At 37.3% G+C, this 13,303-nt stretch overlaps 1 protein-coding gene across 6 annotated transcripts in view; it reads left to right on the top strand.

The window, feature by feature from the left end:
• Positions 1 to 1,726, top strand: part of pms1 (PMS1 homolog 1, mismatch repair system component) — a 66,688-nt gene extending 64,962 nt beyond the window's left edge. For all 6 annotated transcript variants that reach the window (XM_068223333.2, XM_073911747.1, XM_073911749.1 and 3 more), the window contains 1 exon segment: positions 1,434 to 1,726. In XM_068223333.2, coding sequence (XP_068079434.1) covers positions 1,434 to 1,631 — 198 coding nt within the window. In that variant the 3' untranslated portion in view covers positions 1,632 to 1,726.
• Positions 1,727 to 13,303: the final 11,577 nt, after the last annotated feature.

Genomic DNA, 13,303 nt, shown 5'->3' with positions numbered 1-13,303 from the left:
TTCTTTTCCCAAAAGACTAAAAAAAATTATTTACAATAAAAATATTATCAGTATCAGTATTTCAGGGTGTCCGTGGGGTCTTTAAAAGTTATAAATGCTGATAAATCAATGTAGAGATATTTAAGGCTCTTAAAAAGTCTTAAGTGCTACTTTGTTTATTGCAGTACCCAAAGCAACACCATTTTTTTTCTGCAGTTCTATAGACGCCAACCTGATCAATGAGCTAGATTTAATAGATTCTTATTCAGGATATGAATGAGGTTTTAGTTTTGGATTAGTTTCTTACAATAATATTTAGTAAATATACTGTAAGATATAAATTTAGTACGTCATAATATAATTTGTATAGAATTTAGGACAAAAGGTTATACTTTGACGGGTAGAATAACTAAAACAACTGCTTTGTTGTACTGTACAGTGCATCTGGAAAGTATTCATAGCCCTTCCTTTTTCCACATTTTTTTTTTTTGTTATAGCCTTATTCCAAAATGAATAAAACTAATTTATTTCCTCAAAATTCTACACGCAGCACCCCATTATGACAATGTGAAAAAACATTTTTTGAAATTGTTGCAAATTTATTAAAAATAAAGCTAAAAAAAATCACATGTACAGAAGTATTCACAGCCTTTGCCGTGAAGAACTACATTGAGCTCAGGCATTCAGTTTCCACTGATCATTCTTGAAATGTTTCAGCAGCTTAATTGGAGTTCACCTGTGGTAAATTCTGTTAATTGGACATGATTTGAAAAGGCATACACCTGTCTATATAAGGTCTCAGGGTTGACAGTGTATGTCAAAGCACAAACCAAGCATGAAGACAAAGGAATTGTCTGTAGACCTCAGAGACAGGATTGTCTCGAGACACAAGGCTATGGAAGGTTACAGAAACATTTCTGCTGCTCTGAAAGTTCTAATGAGCACAGTGGCCTACATCATCCATAAGTGGAAGATGTTTGAACCACCAGGACTCTTCCTAGAGCTGGCCGGCCATCTAAGCTGAGTGATCTGGGGAGAAGGGCCTTAGTCAGGGAGGTGATCAATAACCCAATGGTCACTCTGTCTGAGCTCCAGTGTTCTTCTGTGGAGAGAGGCCACCAATCAGGCCTGTGTAGGCTGTTACAGTGGCCAGACGGAAGCCACCCCCCACCTGGGATTTGCCAAAAGGCATCTAAAGTACAAACAAAATTTTCATTTTTCACGTTGTCATTATGGGGTATTGTGTGTGGAATTTTGAGGAAATAAATTAATTTAATTATTTAGGAATAAGGCTGTAACATAAATAAATGTGAAAAAAGTGAAGCGTTATGAATACTTTCCGGATGCATGGTATATGGACCTATTTCATTAAAAAATATTTCTACCCCAAGGTCTTTTTGCATTAAAAACGTGTTTAGTATTTTGTTTAATATTCTGCATGTTTTTCTTTTTAGAGCGAGGCAGTGAGACTAGCAAGACAGTTACCTCTCAGTCTCTCAAGAGCCGATGTTACAAACACACTTCGCCGAATGCAACAGGAACTTCAAGACGAAAGTCAGGTCTGCATTCACAGGCTGCCATTTTTTCACAATCTGGTGACCCTTCCTGAAACCGAGCAGGAGGCTCTACAGATCATGTCCGGTTCTCAGTAAAAAGGACTTCAATACAAGGACCCGTCATTTCATACACTATTATTAATTGATCAATATCCAGGCCATTTGAAATAATAAATGTTTTTCTAGATGAATTGCTGTTAATATCAGTGAGTGTTAATCACTACACAGTCCAGTCCAATACTTCGGTATTATTTTTCACATGGTATGGAAATAATACAGCAGGTGTTAGTAATTATAATGCATTATATAGCTGCTTAAGTACACTTTTGACAGCCCCTTTACTTTATATGAATGATTTTATGAGGGCAAAGCTATGATTTTAGTATATTTATATCATGGCACATTTGAGTTTTGAAACTTAAACCACTCTTCGGTGGTTTTTCTGCTGTAATTTATTGTCGGATAATTGTTTTGGCATTAGTGGTAACGAAGGAAAGGTTAAGCGTCCAACTTTAAAAGTGTGCCTTGTTGACTTCTGATTAGAAAAGAAAACAACCCAGAACTCCTGACCCCACAGCAGATGCCGGTGAACCGCAAAATTGAATGCAGTGTGGTTGTAAATTCACTCTCCCCCAAAAATCAGCACCTTAAATGCTGATCATGAAAGCTGGCTCTAGGGGCTCATAAAGCCCAGAAGAGATGGGCTCTGGGGTTTGCCCAAAAGTGTGCAGTCGCAGTCAGGGACCTCCAATTACCAGCTGAAAATAAGCCTCAGATGCTGTGAAGTTTTAACAGTTGCTCCCCTGTAGCCATATGGTTTGTGGTTTTTTAGTGTTTGATCAGTTCCACGAACTGCATTTTAACCATTTGGGGGGTGGGGGGTGGGGGGGTTCTCCATCGAGGACAGGAGGGTACAAATTGAAATGTTAGAGCATTTTGTTTTACATAGAAAGCTTCTCTGGTTTATTTCTTAAAATAGAAACTATGAAATGCTGTTTTATAGCAAAAATTGAGGTGTAGTTCTAATTGAAAACAACTATAAAAAATACACTATCTGACAAAAGTCTTGTCGTCGATCCCAGTTGTAAGAGCAACAAATAATAACTTGATGTCTACTTGAGCAATTGGAAAAAATGTTATAAGATAATTTTATCCGATGAATCATCTGTTGAGCTGCATCCCAATCCTAACAAATACTGCAGAAGACCTATTGAACCTGCATAGACCCAAGATTCTCACAGAAATCAGTCAAGTTCGGTGAAGGCAAAATTATTGTTTTGGGGTTACATTCAGTAAGGGGGCATGCGAGAGATCTGCAGAGTGGACATCAACAGCCTGAGGTATCAAGACATTTGTGCTGCCCATTACATTACAAACCACAGGAGAGGGCAAATTCTTCAGCAGGATAGCACTCCTTTTCATACTTCAGCCTCCACATCAAAGTTCCTGAAAGCAAAGAAGGTCAAGGTGCTCCAGGATTGGCCAGCCCAGTCACCAGACAGAAATGAACCTTATTGAGCATGTCTGGAGTAAGATGAAGGAGGAGGCATTAAAGATGAATCCAAAGAATCTTGATGAACTCTGGGAGTCCTGCAAGAACGTTTCTTTGCCATTCCTAGATGACTGTATTGTTAAGTTATTTGAGTCATTGCAGAGATGTATGGATGCAGTCCTCTAAGCTCATGGGAGTCATACGCAATATTCATTCTTTTTCCACTACACCATAACTTTGTATTCTGTACTGTACATTATTTCTGTTAAGTGACAAGACTTTTGTCTTAGCAAAGTCAGACCCTACTGTCCTAATTAAATAATTAAAAATCAAGGCATGATCATATTTTAATTTAGTAAAATAAGCATAATCTAGAGGCCGTTGCCTTTCATATAAGCCACTTCTGATACCAAATGATCAACTAGAAGTCAAGTTATTATTTGTTGTTCCTAAAACTTCCTAAAAGGTGACAAGACTTTTGGCAGGTTGTGTATGCATATAATTATGCTATAAAATGCATCCGAAAAGTATTCATAGCGCTTCACTTTTTCCACATTTATTTATGTTACATCCTTATTCCAAAATGGATTAAATTCATTTATTTCCTCACAATTCTACACACAATACGCCATAATGACAATGTGAAAAAATATTTTTGAATGTTGCAAATATATATATATATATATATATATATAAATATATATATATATATATATATATATATATATATATATATATATATATATATATATATATATATATATATATATATATATATATAAAACTTAAAAAAAAATAAAAAATCGCAGTACCTCTCAAGCGCTATCAGGTTGAATGGGAAGCGACAGTGTACAGCCATTTTCAGATCTCTCCAGAGATGTTCAATAAGATTTAGGTCTGGCCTCTGGCTAGGCCACTCAAGGACATTCACAGACTTGTTGTTAAGCCACTCCATTGATATTTTGGCAGTGTGCTTTGGGTCATTGTCAATGCACCGTCAACCCTAGGACACCATGTAGACAGGTGTATGCCTTTTCCAATCATGTCCAATCAACTGAATTTACCACAGGTGAACTCCAATTAAGCTGCTGAAACATTTCAAGAATGATCAGTGGACACAGAATGTACCTGAGCTCAATTTAGAGCTTCAGAGCAAAGGCTGTGAATACTTCTGTGCATGTGATTTTTTTAGCTTTATTTTTAATAAATTTGCATTAATTTCAAAAAATCTTTTTTCACATTGTCATTATGGGGTTTTGTGTGTAGAATTTTGAGGAAATAAATTAATTTAATCCATTTTTGGAATTAGGCTGTAACATAAAAAAATGTGAAAAAGTAAGCCGCCATGAATACTTTCAGGATGCACTGTATATTTTATAATTTATATGATTAAGAAATCAGTAAGGGGGCAAAAATTTTTTTACTCCACTGTATATACAGTTGAAGACCAAATTATTAGCCTTCCTGTAAAATTGCCAAGAAATGTTTAACAGAGCAAGTACATTTTCACATTATTTACTGTAATTTTTTTTATTTTTTTTTTTTAGTTTTTACATTTTTCAAAATCTTAATGTCAGTTTTATTTGCCCCCATAAGATTTTAATGTCATGTTTTTTTACTGGGTATAATATTTCTAAAGGAGCTGACATGGAATTGAGCCAGATTTTGGTAAAAACGTAAACAATACAAACATCAAAACAAAAATCTGAAAAATGAGTTGTGTGTAATGACAATGAAATGACACCAGGAGAAAGTACTGAACTACTAGAAAAATTTTACAATACTTTTTCCCTGAGTCATTTAGTTTTTTTAAGCATAACTTTGTTTGCAAACTAATTAGTTTTGTTTTCTTTGCATATATAGATTTATTTGGTTGTTACCAAAATCCGGTACAAATTCAAGCCAACAGCACCTTTAAAAATATGTTTTCTAAAAAAAAATGGTGACTTATATAATACTTATTTTCTCGCTCTATGTTTCTCTAATTCAAGTCACTGACACAATGTGTTTTCAGACATTAAAATCCAACCAAAAGCCACCAGAATGTGCCACCTGATGCTCACAGCCGTCTTTGGTGTCCACTGTATTATGGATTGTACTAGAACATTTTTTGTGGCGCCAAGTGGTTGTTTCAAGGAGAACAATTATGTTCAATTAATTAACAGAGCTGTAGAGTTCAGCCTCTATTGCAGAGCAAAATGACAGCCATAATGTGGCAATCAGCAGCTGTAAAGCAGTTACCTTCAGCTCTTTAACTCAGAGACTCAAGAAACATATGCTCTGTGTTAAAAATCACTGCTGTGAAAACATGTTAGCCTTTATTGTCACTTAAGCTCCTAAAAGCTTTTTCAAAACAGATCTCAAGGTTAAGGGGAGCCCAGAACATCTGGGATTTTATTTATTTATTTATTTATTTTAACCCAGAATTAGAAAATAGGAACAGGACTAATTGTAAGAATCATCGACTCAGCACATGATATGAGGATGACTGCACATTGTCCCAGGACATTTTGCTCAGTCATGCTCTACGCCATGTTACTGTTTGCTAATTTAAAACAGGTGGGTTTGGTGCTGGGTTGCTTTCTTTGGCCTTTCTCCGTCCTCATCTCTGAACTAAAAATAGCTCAGAGGAGAGAAGGTAGCTCAGCTCAACTGCTACATAATACCAGATATACAACGAATGATTAAAGTCTATTTGCCTTCATTTTACCTAAAACCCAAGATTGGCACAAACTAAACTAAATCTTGAACCTGCCAATCCAGCTTCAGCCCCTACGCAAACAGTTATCAGCTTGTTATTATGTTTATTTTTAATCTTAAAAACTGATAACCATCAACTTGCATTATAAAATAAGTGTTAAAAAAAATCTTAATTTATTTATTAACTCCAGAAGAGGGTTTGTGTTGGCAAAAGCTGTTAGTAAACCTAACCCAAAGAGCCTGAGTGAATCGGATGTTGCTGCAGGCTTTTATTGCAGTGTTCATTCATTTTCTTTTCGGCTTAGTCTGTTTATTAATCTGGGGTAACCACAGGGGAATGAACCGCCAACTTTTCCAGCATTTGTTTTATGCAGCGGATGCCCTTCCAGCTGCAACCCATCACAGGAAATCATCAATACCCTCTCATTCACACACATACACTATATGAATAATTTAGCCTTTCCAATTCACCTATAGCGCATGTTTTTGGACTTGTGAGGGAAAACCGGAGCACCCGGAGGAAACCCATGCAAACATGAGGAGAACCTGCAAACTCCACACAGAAATGCCGATGACCCAGGCGAGGCTCGAACCAGCAACCTTCTTACTGTAAGGTGATCGTGTTACCCACTACACCATCGTGAAGCCTTATTGCAGTGTGATGACGTATATTTTCGTAATTGAAATATTGAGTCGGAGGCAGGTTTTATTTTGTGCTCCATCTTTCACTTGCAGCAAACTAACGGTTGGAGGGTCGTGGCTAAGCATATTTTACCCAAACCATCAAACTGACATCATCAGAGGACTGACGGAAGCAAAAGGTTAGATGTCTTTTTTTTAAGTGGATTAACTTCCAAAGATTAGTTGTTCACATAAAGACAACAAATATGAGCTTGCAAATTTAACAAATGTAGAATGTAATATAATAATGAAAAAATAAATATATACATTGAAAGTCAAAATGATTTCTTCACATATTTCCTGAACAATGTTTATCAGAGCAAGGATTTTTTTACAGTATTTCCTATAATATTTTGTCTTCTGGAGAAAGTCTTATTTTTTATTTTTGGCCAGAATAAAGGGGCTTAGAATTTTTAAAAAAACCATTTTAAGGTCAAACGTATTAGCCCTCTTACACAAAACTTTTTACTGATAGTCTACAGAACAAACCACTGTTACACAGTGACCTGCCCAATTACCCTAACATGCCTAATTAATCTAGTTAAGCCTTTAAATGGCACTTTAAGCTGAATACAAGTTTCTTGAAAATTATCTAGTAAAATATTTTTTCCTGTCATCATAGCAAAGATAAAAGTTATTAAGACTATTATGTTTGGATACACTGTAAAAAAAATCCAGATTTTCACATGTTCCTGTAATCTTTCACAGTAAATCGCATTAGTATCACTTTAAAAACTGTAAAAATGAACAGTATGTATTTATAATTTAATTGTGAAATTAATGCTGGTAGCAGGATTACAGTAGATTACAGTAAAATGGGCTGTATCTTTAGCATGTTAATTGAAACTTTTTTATTTCATTTAACATAGACATTAATACAGATGAACCTTTGTGCTAGTATAGGCACTTTTTTGATATTTAGAAATAACAGAATGTTATTGCAGCCCCAAACACAATTTGGTCACATCAAAAATAACTTGAAAGAAAAATCATTCTGTTTTGAAACAACATGAATGTAATAGTAAATGTTCATTTTTGGGTGCACTAACATGGAAATATGAAATATTTTTTCAAGAACATAACTTTGTGCTTAGCCAAAAAATGTAACAAACTGGAAGAAAAGTAATTGATTCATAAAACCAAACACTATACGTTTCCATCCACTCATTTTTATGCGCATTTTGGATATGCGCATAAAAAACGGTTGATGAAAATACCAAGATGCGCACAAGTTTTAAAATGTGCATTAAAACATGCGCATAACTGAGTAGGATAAAATTTTTGTTCAATAAGAAAAGATGCGCATAAACTATGATGGAAACACTTTCAATAAACAAATTTCAGCATGCGCATTAAAAAAGGTCATGTGATTTTGTTGTAAGAGATTATGTGATGATAAAAATGCATATACGTTGCAGCATATCAGTTACATCCCCGCATAAAACATGCTTTATAGCGTGAAAATGTTGCGCAGTTTTTATCAAATTCATATAACAATGGAAGATCAAATTGTATGTGGTGTAGCTTATTATCCTGTGTGTCCATATGTCTGAAATATCCTGAAGCAGCAATACTGTTTTGTACTGTCGCATGAGATTCCTGCTTTTTTAAATTAAAAAAAAAATATATATATATATATATATATTTTTAACATTAATGCACATCAGTAACTCGCCAGTAACTTTTTTATGCATGTGCCTGTAAGAAAACATTGCAATTAATTGGAAATCCGGCGACCGCAATAATCAAACCATTAGGAACAACTGTGGTCGGAACCAAATTTCACAGTGACTGTGTTCTCTGGACAACCTCTCAAGCGGTGGACTTCTACATTCTGATTGCTTGGCGCCGAACCGCATCATAGCTCATTACCATAAAGTTAACTTGATTAGCTGCGTCCCAAATGGCACTCTATACACTATGCACTCATTCACTATGTACTTATGCACTTACACGCTCAACAGGATAGTATATGTATGTAGTGTTGTCTCAAATGGCACACTAATGTTTTTTTACTAAGCGGAAATTCAAACCGTTTCCCTGATGACGTTGGACGGTTGTCAAATCAGTGAAATAAACGACCGAATTATCAAATAATACCTGCCATGAGAATTACTGCATTCACCATCGGGAGGCGCTATAATCACTCTCGTAGGAGAATTTTGCTTTCACAATCCAAAATAAATAAAGTTATTCAACATGTGCGTCCGATTGCTCCGCCCCTTCCGCTACGTTAGCAAACTACGGTCGTTGAGTGCATGAAGTGTCCATCATTCCACACTTCATTTTAGCGGCTGAATGAGTGCATCATCTGGGTAATTAAAGTACACTTATTATTTTTAGAGTTTTCAGTGTAAACGCACTATTTATACTACAAAATGACGTTGAATAGTGTATAAGTATGCGTTTTGGGACGCAGCTTTGATTTAAACTCTTCTTGACTCCCACACCGGTGAAGACGCACCGCGCTGCTCCTCACCGTTTATCATCGCCGGCTCTCGTTTAAAATGAATGACTTCCGGATACTTTGACGCTTTTGCAGCTTTTGGTGTGAACATACGCCTTAAAACGTCACAGCGCGTTCACTGCATGTCAGGATTGCGTTCTGAGGCGCAAGTCATTTATTAAATAAAGAAAAGGTTCTCGCAGCTTCTCCTACTGCAGTAAATTGCGTTTTTACTGTTGATATTTGGCTACAGTTAATCAGGAAGTGATGTTTTGATCGCTTTAAATGGAAACGCTGCTTTATTCGCACATCTTCTACAGGATAATCCAGTTTTGCACATAGTTAATTAGCATTTTAAAATGGAAACATAGCTACTGTTAAACACCCAAAATTATTTCAAAGTCAGGTTAAATGTCAGAATGACTAGCTGCAGGGCCGGAGCAAGCTGAACTGCCGCTCTAGGCAGAGGACGATCACGCCGCCCTCAACCCCAATGTGAAAACGAAAGTGACCGGTTATGAAAATGAAGTGAGGTGACGCGGACCTTTATTCTGCCGCCCTATGCGCAGATATAACTGAGGACGCGCGGGTGCTGAGGGAGGTGTCGCGGATGCCGCCCTTTCTATTCTGTTGCCTTTGCGCGGATATAACTGAGTGAGGACGAGCAGGTGTCGCGGAGGCAGACCTCTATTCTGCCGCCCTATGCGCGGATATAACTGAGGATACGCGGGTGCTGATGGAAGTGTCGCTGACGCCGCCCTCTCTATTCTGTCACCTATGCGCGAATATAACTGAGGACGCGGGTGGTAAGGGAGGTGTCGCGGACAGCGCCCTCTCTATACTGCCACGGCCGCCCTAGGCGGCTGCCTAGGTTGCCTCTGTGGACGTGCTGGCCCTGACTAGCTAAGGAAAGCCTGCTTCACAGTAAAATATTGTTAATTATACAAGATGATACCGTGAAATCACAGTAATAGACTACTATATACTATGAAGTTACACTATACGGCTGCAATTTCAAAGTAATCTAATGTAACACAGAAAAAAACTGTGAACTACCACACAGTAATTTGCTGTGAATTTACATTTAGTATTTTACTGTGAATTTAAGGTCAAATGTTTTACAGTGTGTGTTGTAAAAAATCTCTGCTAAACAGAAATTGGGGACAAAAATTCACTGAAGGGGCTAATAAGTGACGTCAACTGTATATATAAATTGACAATATAAACTATAAACCTGTTGCATTTGCACTATTTTAAAAGAAATTTTTTTTTTTGGCCTTGGATCGATGACAGATGGTAAAATTAATTCAGCTTGACCTTTTTAATGAAGTGCTCCCATATCCCTGAGTTGCTCCCAGCTAATCAAACTGATATTCAGATTCACAGCTTATACATTAGAGTTCTGCTGTCCTGGCTGTTTCGAGAGAGCCGGCGCACACACACACATACACACCCGCTTTTAATGGAAGTCTCAAACAAGGGTCAGTGAGAAATGAGGCCCCTGAGTGCTGCTTCACTTCTCTGCTTTTAGAATTTGCACCCTGCAGCTATGCGAACGCGAGTGCTGAAGTCGCAGCACTGGGCCGTGAAAACTAAAACGCGTGCTGTGGTTTGACCTTTCCCTATGTTAAATACAATATTATCATAAGACGTGCTATCGTGTTGCGGTTGCCGTTGCATGATCGGATTCAGTGCCACGTGGGCTCTGTGCTCAGGTTCAGCACATGGGAGCTCATTATAGAGACAGTGCCGCATGCCAAGTGGTGTACACACAAAACATTTTGACGTATTATTTTAGTCTAGCCTTTTTATATGTGCAAGCATGCTTTTTGTCAAATTTTAGGGAGAAAATAACACTTTATTAGATGTTCGGGGCTCCTGAGGGTGCTGTGAAATCTGCACCAGCTCAGCTTTATCATTAAGCCATTAACAGGAAAATGCAAGCTAAATAAAAAATTAAGTGTGGAAAAAAGATGTCTCTGGTAAATTAAATGACATTTTGGCCACCGTTACACCATTATGTCATGTCAAATGAGCTAGAACAAATAACAGCGATGATGTGTTCATTTCTGAAATTCTCTTTGGGTTTATTAGATAATCGTTTATGTGGAGCTTAGGTAAATATAAACTACCTGACAAAAGTCTTGTTGCCTATCCAAGTTTTAGGAACAACAAATAATAACTTGACTTCTAGTTGATCATTTGGTATCAGAAGTGGCTTATATGAAAGGCAAAGGCCTATAGATTACGCTTATTTTACCAAAATACAATATGATCATGCCTTGATTTTTAATGATTTCATTAGGACAGTAAGGTCTGACTTTGCTTAGACAAAAGTCTTGTCACTTAACAGAAATAATGTACAGTACAGAATACAAAGTTATGGTGTAGTGGAAAAAGAATGAATATTGTGCATGACTCCCATGAGCTTGGAGGACTGCATCCATACATCTCTGCAATGACTGAAATAACTTATTAATAGTCATCGGGAATGGTAAAGAAAGCGTTCTTGCAGGACTCCCAGAGTTCATCGAGATTCTTTGGATTCATATTTAATGCTGCCTCCTTCATCTTACCCCAAACATGCTCAATAATTTTCATTTCTGGTGACTGGGCTGGCCAATCCTGGAGCACCCTGACCTTCTTTGCTTTTAGGAACTTTGACGTGGAGGTTGAAGTATGAGAAAGAATGAGTGTGTATGGATGTTTCCCAGTACTGGGTTGCAGGTGGAAGGGCGTTCACTGTTTAAAACATATGCTGGATAAGTTGGCAGTTCATTCTGCTGTAAACAAAGAGACTAAGTCGAAGGAAAATGACTGATATGTGAGAAATATATAATATTTAAGATATATTTTTCTTTAACACTCTTAATACACTCGTTCTCAGACCTGTGCAAGTCGTATTGTATTTTATATAGATGACTGGTGATGAAAATGATGCAGGAGAACAACTCGCAGTGTGATGAAGCCAAATACAATGCAGTTATATGCCCCTAAAATTAGCCCGTAGCCCTAAAAATGGGCGAGGCATTTCTGTGTGGAGTTTGCATGTTCTCCCTGCCTTCACGTGGGTTTCCTCCGGGTGCTCCGGTTTCCCCCACAGTCCAAAGACATGCGGTACAGGTGAATTGGGTAGGCCGTAGTGTATGAGTGTGTGTGTGAATGTGTGTGTGGATGTTTCCCAGAGATGGGTTGTGGCTGGAAGGGCATCGGCTGTGTACATACTTGCTGGATAAGTTGCCGGTCCATTCCGCTGTGGCGACCCTGGATTAATAAAGGGACTAAGCCGACAAGAAAATGAATGAATGAATGTGGCAAAAATATTTGTATCAAAATCACAAGAGAGATGCTTTTGTCTTAAATCAGGGGTGTCCAAACTCAGTCCTGGAGGGCCAGTGTCCTGCATAGTTTAGCTCTAACTTCCTTCAACACACCTGCCTGGACGTTTTTAGTATACCTTGATTGAGCTTGATTAGCTGGTTCAGGTGTGTTTTATTGGGGTGGGAACTAAAATATGTAGGACACCGGCCCTCCAGGACTGAATTTGGGCACTCCTGTCTTAAATTGAATGAGTGCAAATGTGATACTGATTTTATGCAACAATTCTGTGAATAAGAAGTTGAGATTTTATTTTATATTGTAATATTGTCTGCTTCTGATCAGGTTTGTCAATCAAAATATTACCCATAAACTAAAATTGGGGAACTGGAGGATGCTAACACAGGGCTCGAACCGGGACGTTCTTGCTGTGAGGCAATCGTGCTACCCACTGCGCCACCGTCACCTACAGAGTCTTCTATTAATTACAATTTTTTCAATAAACTAAACAGTCATCTTCCTAATTTTAATTCTACCAACATTACAGATTTACAGTATAGTTTGCTTTAAGGCACTTGTATTTATGATTATAACATTTCTCCAAAATTAGAATATTGTTCGACACAAATTGAATATTAACATCTTCCCCTAATGAATCAAAGAAAAGGTTTTAGATAGTTGGGAGGACAACTTGAGAGAAACTTTTAACCACTCGAATGAATCAGACCAGGAGGTTCTGCTATATAAACAGTTACAAAATGAGTGTGCAGTCATTTCAATGTCAGCCTCACAGAATGTACTATTAATGTGATCAAAATTAAATGTCTAAGTAACTCAGAAGATGGGACCACATGTTTCTTTATTTGAAGTGAATGAGACCGGTGTTGTGCCAGGAGGTGCACTCCTGCCGTAAAATGCACCCCCTCTGAAATAGGGGTAAAAAATAAATAAATAAAAAATAGAATTATGACACTTATGAGAGTGACTCATGTGTTTCATTAATGGAACCCTTCCCTTACAAAAGATAAAAAATAATAAATAGATTGACTTTAAATACAAAACCGGTGAGAGTAAGTAAATAGTTAATGTGTGGTTTAGTTAAAAACAGCAACAACAATTCGATGTTCCATG

This window comes from Danio rerio, chromosome 9, assembly GCF_049306965.1.
Source record: "Danio rerio strain Tuebingen ecotype United States chromosome 9, GRCz12tu, whole genome shotgun sequence".
NCBI lineage: Eukaryota > Metazoa > Chordata > Actinopteri > Cypriniformes > Danionidae > Danio > Danio rerio.
Note: the sequence above shows the minus strand (reverse complement) of the source record. Positions and strands in the feature narration are given on the sequence as shown.